The sequence below is a fragment of the Ostrea edulis genome, chromosome 9 (assembly GCF_947568905.1).
Source record: "Ostrea edulis chromosome 9, xbOstEdul1.1, whole genome shotgun sequence".
Lineage (NCBI taxonomy): Eukaryota > Metazoa > Mollusca > Bivalvia > Ostreida > Ostreidae > Ostrea > Ostrea edulis.
In genome coordinates, this window is record NC_079172.1 from 62,900,645 (window position 1) to 62,912,129 (window position 11,485).

Below are 11,485 nucleotides of genomic sequence, written 5' to 3' on the forward strand. Positions count from 1 at the left end.
TCAATCGTGAAAACGCCTAAAAATCCTGTTGTCTAACCTTCTGACCTGGAAATGTACTTAATGATAATGAACATCACTATATCAATGCTGTAATCCCCCTCCCGTTTCATTTCGCAAATTCGATTAAAATTTGTCCGATTTTTATACTGATTAAGTTGCTCAGATTTAAAAGATGGTAAAACTTGAATTTGCTTAAGTCTCTATAACTCTTTGTTTTATTAATTCGTTTGTTCTCGGCTTTCCGCGATATTTTTCTGAAAAGTATGAAAGAGAGCACGCGCATGAAATGAAATAAGAGTCAACACAGAGACTACAGGTCATACAATTCAAACCAATCTCTGCTCGTCATCGTGAACACTAGCCTAGACATGTAACCTGTTATTAAAGTACTTTAAAGTTTAAATTCAACACTTCTCATTTTTCTCTTAGATAAAATAATTACGGTATGAAATAAACCTACTTTAAAAATGAAAGTTATAAATGCACAAGTTTTCAAACAAATTCAGAATTTTCCTATTAAAAGAACAATGCTTCCTAATCCTCGCAATGCTGTATTTTTTATAAGGTGTAAACACAGTCCTGAAATGTAAGCCATGGATTGGGGAAAATTGAGACGATTCGAGATTTGTCGAATGCGAGTTTGATTCGACATAAATGAGAACAACTTAAAGGCTGACCTTCCCAGCATGCATGTCTACAGACGGTCGGACGGACATACTGACGAATGAGATATTGTCTAAATTTTGGAAACACAGGGTAAAATGGATACAGAGTGATATTTGTTTACTAGATATCCATCTCCCGATGCTTGGTAAGGGTCCGGGGTCCCAGTCATCGGCAAATGTACTTGTAGATATGGAAAAATTGAAAAATACACGTAAAAATTTTATGATCTTGTCTAAATGTATCTATGATTAATACCCCCCCCCCCCCTCTCTCTCTCTCCAAAAACAAAATATGCTGTAAACAATTTATATTTTGTTGAGGCATATAATTTATGACGTCATGGTGACATGACCATTCAGGGAAATTGCAAAAATCACTTTTTATCCCGCATAAAATGTTCATAGTTTCAACCACCAGGAAGGAATTAGTTTAAAATTGATTTATTCTAAAAAGAACAAGCAATACTTTATGACAGTAAAGATAATATTGAAAATGTAACACGAGATAATTGCTTTTCTGATATTTTAGTGATCTAGTATTCTAGCTGCGCTCAATAAAAATGTCACTTTAGAAATTTACGGAGTTATGAAAACTTCACAGACCTCAAAAGCATTTACACATAAATTACGTCTCGGTATAGCGCATGCGTTCAGTTCTGTGTATATGCGAGTCCATAAAACTACGGTAATCGATGAATTGTTATTTTAGAAAAGATACTTGGCATTTAGATAAAATAGTAAAGCATGCAAATGACCTCTGGACTTCGTGTTTCCAAATGTGTATGAGAGAGAGAACGAGAGAGAGAGATGAGAGAGAGAGAATCTAATAGTAGACACGATGTCCAATAATTAATAAGGATATATAGCACTAAAACTGACCAACGACACGAACAATATGTAATGTAAAATTTTACATTTACATATTGTTCGTGTCGTTGGTCAGTTTTAGTAATAAGGATATATAGCACTAAAACTGACCAACGACACGAACAATATGTAAATGTAAAATTTTACATTTACATATTGTTCGTACTGACCAACGACACGAACAATATGTAAATGTAAAATTTTACATTTACATATTGTTCGTGTCGTTGGTCAGTTTTAGTGCTATATATCCTTATTAATTATTGGACATGCATGGTTCGTCAATTTAGCAAATCTTAAACGTAAAATTGCCTCTTGCATGTAAGATCTCTTAAAAAAGAAAATTCATAATTAATATTTTGAAGAAAAAAATTAAACATAATGAACAAAATGATACAGAAATTGATATAATTTAATATAAAGAAAATTCAACCTAGGATTTTGGATATTTAATTTCAACAAAATATATCCTAATTGATTTATTTGGATACACCACGATGTACAATATAAAATGCATGGTTCGTCAATTTAGCAAATCTTAAACGTAAAATTGCCTCTAGCATGCTAAGATCTCTTATAAAAGAAAACTCATGATATTTTGAAGAAGAAAATCAACGTAATGAACAAAATGATACAGAAATTGATATATTTTGAAATATTTAAAGAAAATTCAACCTAGGATTTTGGATATTTTGGACTTTTTAGAAAAGATTAAAAAACAAAAAATTACACTTTCAGCAAACGACTTCATCATATTTGACCTTTATCCTTAATATATCACCTTGACCTTCATTATAAGTTTTAATACATTAGACTGTTTATGGAGTGTCCAAATATCAGGTCTCTACTAGCGATACAAGAAAACTTACATCAGGTCTCTACTAGTCAATCAAGAAAACTTACATCAGGTCTCTACTAGTCAATCAAGAAAACTTACATCAGGTCTCTACTAGTCAATCAAGAAAACTTACATCAGGTCTCTACTAGCTATACAAGAAAACTTATATCAGGTCTCTACTAGTCAATCAAGAAAACTTACATCAGGTCTCTACTAGTCAATCAAGAAAACTTACATCAGGTCTCTACTAGTCAATCAAGAAAACTTACATCAGGTCTCTACTAGCTACACAAGAAAAGTTACCCGTTACTTTATGATAGACAGTTAAATCTCACAAAGATGAAATAAATGCATTCAAGATTTAGACTCTCAGTCCTCATATATATTGGATGCATGTCTCCCATACACACAGTGGAATATATTAGTTTGTTCAAAACGCCATTGAATATTAGTGTTAAGGAGATTTCATTTATCAAATTATTGAATTCAAGAAGATATAAGAGAAAACTAATTTTACAGGTGTTTGGTACTACCTTTAATAACTGTTCAGAGGAATTTAGAGATATATACTTTAAGAAATCGATTTCATTTTTTGAGACTACATGAGGTTATGGACTATATAACTCTTCACACCGTCATACTTTATGAAGTGCGTCAAAAACTAAGTTTATATCTAATACTTACAGTCTACCCTGTCGGAATTACCAGCCGTTAAAACAAAGGTGCTATATTTATCAATATTCATACGCGCATTGTTTACAAAGTTCTGCAGCGCATTCATGAGGAAATGGCTATCATTACAATTTGCAAAGATATCAAAGGCAAAAACATGGGAAATGTAAATGTATGTTTTCCCCGGACCACTTGCCTCTGTCACGTGATTCGTTTCCAACCACCACTGCCCTTCTACAAAGTTTGACTATGTACTCTTTTTCGACTGAGAGGTTTAAAGCCATACGGGGACCTAAAAAACCGGAAGTATGTGTTTGAGTACTATTGATGGGTGCTTTACATTATTCTCATCGGACTTTCCACTATTTACTTTTCGTTCACAAACAATATTAAGAACGTACAATACAGTCCACAGAACAGAGAGAGTTTTCAGAATGTCTTATATCGAACAGCACAACCTTCCTACAACTGCCAGTTTTCAAAACTTGTAAACGAAAACCATCCAATAATTTTTCACCTGAAGCGGCAAAATTCTCGCGAAGTGGCAGTGTTTGCACCAGCGTGTGAAATATGTCGCTGGAAAACCGTATTATTCATGCCGTTCTGGACAAACATGAAGGATTTCTTCGCCGTCACCTCGTCCTCTCATCAGCTGCCATAGACAAGCTCAGACAAAGGGTCATTATCACAAACAGCACCAGAGATAGACTGGTCAAGGTATAAAGAGTGATTCAATAACTCTCTCTCTCTCTCTCTCTCTCTCTCTCTCTCTCTCTCTCTTAGCGGTATAAATTCCATTCATTGTATTTGGTCTTTTGCTTGATGTGTGCTATTCAAAAAATATTTTTCTTTCATTGTTAAATTCATATACTTATACTACTGTTTTAACCTTCGATATCTTGACCAATTGAAATGATAGCCATTTTCTCATGAAATGTGCGTATGAATCTTGATAAATGTAGTACAACTATTTTAACAGCTGTGAATATTCCGACAGAAATTGAAAGTAAATGTAAATATAAAAAAAATGAATTTCAGTTTTGAAAATAGATAAGGGCATGAACAGCTAGCAACGCTTCACACCAGCATATTTTTCACAAGGCGCGTTACTTTTCAAGAAGCGCCAATTTCATGAAAACAAAAGTATGCTGGCGTCAAACATCATGCGCGTGCTCTCTTTCATACTTTTCAGAAAAATATCGCATTTCATGCCCTCATGAAATTTACTTCTTAAGTGAATCACATTGAAATGTACATTAAAGGTCAACTGAATCATATCGTTTTAGTCGACAAAACAAGTAAAATATAGGAAATTGCTCCGATGCATGCAATAGGAATATCGGAACATCTCGGACTGACCAATTAGTGATTTTTTCTACAGGTTTCCCCCGACATTCAGATCACGCTTCTGATGGACATCCTTCGTCGTCGGGGAATCCGGACGCTGGCCAAATTTTTATCCATCCTTAAGGAGTCGCTGGACGGGTGGATTGCAGACAAGATATTGTGTACAGATTTACGGTTCCTAGGCGGGTACATCCCAGCAGACGACAGGACACTCGCTGATTACATCATCAGGGTGTGTGGACCTCCAACTCCGGAACCGGAAGTAGAACCGAAAGAAGACCCACCAACTCAGCAGACGACAAAACCCATAGAGAAATATCACACGAAAAGACCCGAAACACCACGAAGGCAACCAAGAGATGACGACAAAATCATATATTTCCTTCCGCCCAGGCCTACACAAATAGCAGAGATCCCGGGCCAGGTTGAACATTTACACCATGTGTTTGAGGACCGAAGACAACAGAATAGCGACACTTTGTCCATTCTGAAGCAAGAGGAACACGCCATAAAAACTATTCTGGAGAAAAACGTCTCAGAGCAGCGCCACCTCAACAAGAATCAGCAGGCTATCCACGACATTAGCAGACGACTTCAGTCCATTCATCACGAGGCGGGGCAACTTCTGAAACCAGCGCCCAATGACGTCATAGTCAGAAACAGACTGGACTATTTACATGATGTTCCTAGGAACGCGAGTAAGACTAGACATAAAAGGATTTGAAAACTCTGAATTTAGTGAGAAATTACAGCTTTCCCTCAGGAGATCTTAGTTTGAATCTCAGTAGTACGTGTTGTTTTCCATCAGTGTGAGGCAAATGTAGAGGTTTTTTTGTTGTTTTTTTTAATTTCCGACTTAAAATGGTTAAAAACAAACGTGAATGTTCTTTTCGTCAACACGGGGTTCTAGTTTAGATTAGAACTTCTCAATGGGATTGTGGTATATGGGGTTCACCGTTTTCTGAAGGGGATAAAAGGTTTAGGTGCCTTTTTTCTACCTTTTTGGCCTATTGAAAGAAATTCAACAATTTTCAGTCAATATACCTTTTTAATACATATTTTTAATCATATGAATATTTGCACATTTGATTGCGTCCGCCGTAAAATGCTAGTAGTCTCCTTGCTTTTACAATGTGGATTTTTAGGCCTAAATATTTACATTTCCAATGTTTTTCTCTTCGATGTGTTTGCCCACTGAAATGATGGCCATTTCCTCGTGAACGTGAGTAATGTGCGTATGAATGTTCATAGATATAATACGATTATTTTTAACGACTGGAAATAAGAGTAAATTTTAATTTAGAAAATACATGAGGGTATGAACAGCAACGCTTGACGCCAGCATACACGTACTTTTCATGAAGTAGATAACATTTTATGACGTATTGTTGGCATAAAGCATCGCAGTTCATTCTTCATGTCTATTTTCAAAATTCAGCTCTCATATATCCTGGGTCTGTTCTACAAAACAACTTACGACAAAGTCGCTAGTCTTAAATTGTATTGCACAATTATTCCTTTAAATGAATGAAGTAAAACTTTTCTGAAGCTTAATTTTTAATATTTTAAAAGAATATTTTGCATTTGGAGTGAATGATCTTACAATAAACTGGAAAGTATGTAATGCTGGTTGTAAGTCATAAGTTCTTTTGTAAAACGCGCCCCCGAGTACTGTCTATAGAATTGATAGAAAACACACACACACACACACACAAATTGAAGTAATTTTGCCTGTATCTGTTTTTAAACTACTGTTGCAATTCTCTAACCAAAAATCGATTCTTTAACCTACAAGTAGATTAAGTAATAAAAAATCCTCCTTACAAGCTTTAAAACTGCTTGTTCAGAATTACAAGACAAAGAGCAAGATGTTTTTTTTATCAAATCTATCATATGGTTCAGGCATTTAGTGACACGCAATTTCCAACTGCCGTCTGTCGATTCACCATTGTGAGATAGGATTTGGGTTTTTTGTTTTTTTTGGTAGAGACAGTACAGGAATTTCAGCTTATAAAACCATGCATTAGGGTAAACTTAAAACATGGAGGTCAATAAATGGAATGAATAATGGGATTTACTCCATAAAACGGGCCCCTGAAAGCAGCCGTTAATGCAGATTAATGACAGAGTTCAATAATTTCGTCAGTGATCTTCGTATACCGTTATAATTCAATGACAATTCGCGCAGACTCTGATTAATGTCCTGTAGCAGTTGAAAACACTTTCTTGGAAAGGCATCAGGGGAGAGGAGATGCCTGAAGAATAATTCGCTCGCCCGCTCCAAGTTGCGTTTGGCGTTGTGACCTTGACATAACCCCATCTCACAGCTGATCCCGTATCTGCAGGGATGTCGCCGCGTGTTGCTCTCCACGGAGTACGCGTCACACGATGGTTCTAAGTTGTCTACGTCATCTAAATCAATCATCTTTATAGTAGAATTCACCATCAGAAAATGGTCTATTTTGAAGTCTCTTATCCTCAATGACCCTAGCGGTGAATTTGCCAAATACTGAAAAAATGAAATCAGATGCAGAGATTGGAGAATTTTATCCCGCACGGGGAGGTCTGTTAATTTTGCTACAGAGATACTCGTTCCTTTTTCATACACTGCGACCACACCGTGTTCTGTCAGGTCCGTGCTGTCCGACTCCTCGCTCCGTACACAGTATCCCAGTAATCTCAGAAATCCTTCATGTTGTAGTTGTTGAAGTAATAGAATTTCTTTCATTAATTTCATTGTTGGAAATATAAAGCACCTTGACCGTTTAAACCCGTCTGATCGAGCACTACCCGACAACCCATCCAAACACTCCCGAGCCTCTTTCTGGTGACGTGTCACCATTTTAACTACCACATTCTCTCCTCTGTAAAACCCGAGAAACGCCTGCTTTGTGACACCGTGTCCTATTTTCTCACGGAGTTCAATCTGATTGATATTTTCGCACGTGAAAAGTGCATTCTTGTATAGACATTTCGTTTTATATCCCTCACAAGGGTTCACAGAATCACTGTCATTTCTACGTTGATATCGTAACGTTTTTTCACGAAAACTTGTGTCAACCGGTTTAGTCTTTCGGAAATAAGAAATAGTCGTTTTGGAGGCGAGAGCTGTGTGTGTTATCTCTTTGTGAACAGCGTCCTCCTCCGACACATTGGCCATGAGCTCGAACACTACGGAAAAGTACAAGTAGAGAACGAGCGGCAGAAATAGCATCGTACATCGCACGAGTCCTCGCCGTGTCATCGTAACTGCATAACTAGTAACTCGTTTTGAATCTGGCTTTTAATGCACATCAATCTTACTTACTTCATAAATCAATTTGCATCGCTGTTTCTTTTCCGATAGTATCCTCTTCAGACATTGTTATGGGGTTTTTCTTGCGAAATCCAACTCCAGTGGGAAGATATTATTTAATAAGAATATGTTGTCCAAAAAGAAACACACTGAGATAAATTTTTTTGTAATTTCCAAATTCTCACATTGTTTAATAACTGTGTCTCAATATAAATACAGGAATGCGATGCTTTATCAAGTTCTCCAAACGCAATCGCCAGGATCCCCCGTGTGACAAACGCCGGCCATTTGTCTGACTGTGGATATCAATGTTTCATTGCAAGCCTTGATTAACTTGAAGAAGGAAAGTCGCGGACTGAACTTAATATAATTATAAGCCCCTCACTCACGATGGCGCTAACGGATCGGTGTCGAGGTGTCCACGGAAATAAGGAAATCGATCTGCAATTACATTTAGTAGCATTTTTCCTTTTACCAAAAAACAATTTAATAAAGTCTATCGTATTTATAGATAATTATTATTGCCAATGCTCACGAGATTACCGTGACTTTTGAGGCAATGAAGAGCGACAGGTCTTATGTCATTTTGGCTTTTAGAGGTGTATCATAATTATATAATTTTGTCAAGTGCTTAGTAAAATTTTCAAAATTGAATCATCTGTCAGAAATTTTAGTTCATGGGACGACATGATGGCGTCAAGAGACTTAAAGAAATGTCTCAAGCCATTGTTTTTCTTTATTCATGAAAGCCTTTCCTTATTTTCCATTAGGAAATTTTGAAATACACTGCATATTTTACAATGTATTTTCAGAAATTCTTATCCATTGCTAAGTTAAGCGATAAGTAGTTTGATTCATTAAGTCATAATCACATATTTAATGCCGTCTGCATTAAACTTTACTATTAATTTCCATGATGATCTCAATAAAAGCTCCAAAGATTTGAGAAATCCTCCAAATTTACAAGATAAATGGTAATAAGGCTTGTCTCGCCGATGTCGCACATCGTGTTTCCGTGTCCACCAGCCCTCTCTGGTGAGGGAGAGAATCGATCAGGAACACCCATGGGCTTCCGATGGTGTGCTAATGTGTTTTATTGAATTCACCTGTATGCAGAAATAAATGACAATGATTAAAGGGGCATGGACGCGATTTGAAATGAAAAATTTCAAATTCTATTTTTCCAGTTTTAATGTTTACAGTGCTTAACTAAACTATTTCTAATGGTCAACCAAAATTTGAATATCAGTTGTTGAGTTACAAGTGAGATACAGCACTCACAATTCTTTGCTATGTAAACAAGACTCGTGCGATGTTTTTGTTTACATATAGATCGCTCAATAGAAAATATAATGTTTAAAACAAAATGAGATGTTCTACATACTAGAAACTATTTAGTTGTGTTCAAAATTAACTTGTAAATTGAAAAACTCTGTTAAACGAAACTTTAACTAGTATATCTAACCCAAGTAAACAAAAACATGGCACGAACCTTGTTTACATTACAAAGAATTCTGAGCTCTGTATCCCCCATGTACCTTGACAACTAGCATTCAAATTTTGTTGACCATTAGAAATACGTTAGTTGAGCATTCTAAACATTAAAAATGGAAAAATAAAATTTGAAATTTTCAGCTCAAATTGTGTCCATGTCCCTTAAAAAAAAGTTAGTTTAAAAGATATCAGCATCATTCTCATTTTACCATCTTTATGTTTACCTCTCTCTTTCTCTCTCTCTCTCTAAACCGATGTTTTATTTTTAACGTTCACTTATATGTCAATTCGATATATTCCTGTGGACTAAAAAATAAAAGATACCACAGGTCTTCCACATCTGCTTCATATTTCGATATTTTATTGAAAATAGATTTTAACAGCAAACTAACAACTCAACTATATGACAACGGGATGGCTTCAGCTAGCTTCTACATCGTCAACTTCCCATATTTATGTAGCAATATTCCATTATCAACTGCACGCGGTGCTTATGTCTCCCAACTGATTCGATACGATAGAGTATGTTCTGCGTATGATCAATTTTTAATTGGGACAAGCTACTAACAAATCAGTTGATGCTACTGGGGTTTCAACGGTTTCGTTTGAATCCAGCATTAAAAATAAACTGCAACTTTAAAAAAATCCTTTTTCTCGAAAGGAAAAGGGTCATGATTAGTCACATTATTATGCAAGTATCCTCAAGTCTTGCAGAGTTAAGTGTGGCTCCCAGAGGCTGTATGAGGTACATGGGTATATGCAATAAAGTCTTTAAGGAGGTACTCTATAACGTCATAATGACTGACTTCCTTTTAAGACATGGATGGAAACATAAATTTCAGCAATATTTGTCTATTCATTTAAAAAATCATTGCCTAGCTGAGTAGATCAGCACGTCGACGGGTTGGAGTCCAGCAGGGATTTTGAATTTTCTACTAAAACTGCATTTCTTTTACTAAAGTAAATTTGAAAGTTTTCAAATTCGTGATATTACTGTACATAGCCTCCACATTTCATCTATATTAAATTTCTTTAGTGTAGCAAATCTCCTTAAACATCTTTTGTATGTTTACATCCATTAAGCCTGATTAGTCATAGATGCAGGCAGTGAAGATTCCGGTTTTTTCCCCTTAAATTAATGCCCCAGGAGTAAATAAAACGAGGATATCATTTAGCCCAATATTTGGGAGAGTAATTGACATGCAGTGTTTCAAAAAATACCAAATCATTTCCACGGAGATAATTGGAAAAATAATTTTTGGACACATTTCTCTGCTATAATGGCACTTTACTAGAGGCTAAAATTTTATTGATGAAAGTGCTAGCTTGAAATCAAGTGCAAACTTTACATTATTTAGCTTCCAGGCAAAGATCAAGTATACTTTAATTCTCCCACTCCTCGTCATTTTAAACTATACAGTCTGAGGCTAGATACAACCTGCTCCGGCGCGTACCGTATCTTTAATTAAGTGCGTATGGGTTGAAATGATTATCAAAGGGAAACTTTCAGTACTGTAATTTTTCGGCAAACGAACATTTACACGAGCGGATCCAAGATTTTTTTTTAATGGGGGGATTCAACAAGTGGGTGTTTGGGACCGCCTAGGGACGCTCCCGTTTTCTGGGAAGTTTGAACTTTAAATCCTGATTTTTTAAGATGACACATATTTTTAAGGGAGTGTACTTTCATTATTTTCAATTACACGTCGCTGGAGGGTGCCCTCGTGGCGGGGGGTTGGGGGGGGGGGGGTGTTACGTGTTGAGAGGGGTTCCCGGAAGCCAAGTGTCTTTCATGGGATGGAAGTCCAGGGTGGGTGGAGATGGCGAGCGTCTGGGGTGGTCACAGGCACCTGAAGTGTGGATAGCTTGTATAGATCGTATGTACATACCCCCCCCCACCCCTTCTAAAAAGAAATTATTTTTATACAGAACCAATAATTTATCCAAAATATGTTATTTCTCCACCGATCACCCTCATCAGTCGTTCTGAAGAGTCAGTTTGTACCTTCTGTAAGCTTTAGAGATGACCACTTGTGAGATACTAATATCCTCAACCGGTTTCAAGACCGACCGACGCCGAGGACGACCATTTTGTCACCTCAAGAGGGTCGGTCGGGCTACTCCCGTCGGTACATATATTAGTATCTCACAAGTGGTCATCTCTGTATACATTACATGCCATAAGACCGTGCATCTACAAAACCATTATGCACAGTGAGGGGTTGCATGAAGAAGAGGGGGGGGGGGGGGGGGTATTTGCATTTTGTAACTTTCAAGATTTCAAATACGATAAGAGTCAATCTCAAA

General features: G+C 36.6%; 2 protein-coding genes across 2 annotated transcripts; one reads left to right on the forward strand and one right to left on the reverse strand.

Annotated features, from left to right (window-relative positions):
• The first annotated feature begins 3,399 nt into the window (after positions 1 to 3,399).
• LOC125658786 (uncharacterized) lies at positions 3,400 to 5,173 on the forward strand. The gene is made up of 2 exons (XM_048890205.2): positions 3,400 to 3,759; positions 4,424 to 5,173. The coding sequence occupies exons 1-2, from the start codon at positions 3,613 to 3,615 to the stop codon at positions 5,111 to 5,113; spliced, it is 837 nt and encodes a 278-aa protein (XP_048746162.2). The 5' UTR covers positions 3,400 to 3,612; the 3' UTR covers positions 5,114 to 5,173.
• Positions 5,174 to 6,251: 1,078 nt separating this feature from the next.
• LOC125659174 (extracellular tyrosine-protein kinase PKDCC-like) lies at positions 6,252 to 7,936 on the reverse strand. The gene has a single exon (XM_048890763.2). The coding sequence runs from the start codon at positions 7,631 to 7,633 to the stop codon at positions 6,497 to 6,499; it is 1,137 nt and encodes a 378-aa protein (XP_048746720.1). The 5' UTR covers positions 7,634 to 7,936; the 3' UTR covers positions 6,252 to 6,496.
• Between the last annotated feature and the right edge of the window lie 3,549 nt (positions 7,937 to 11,485).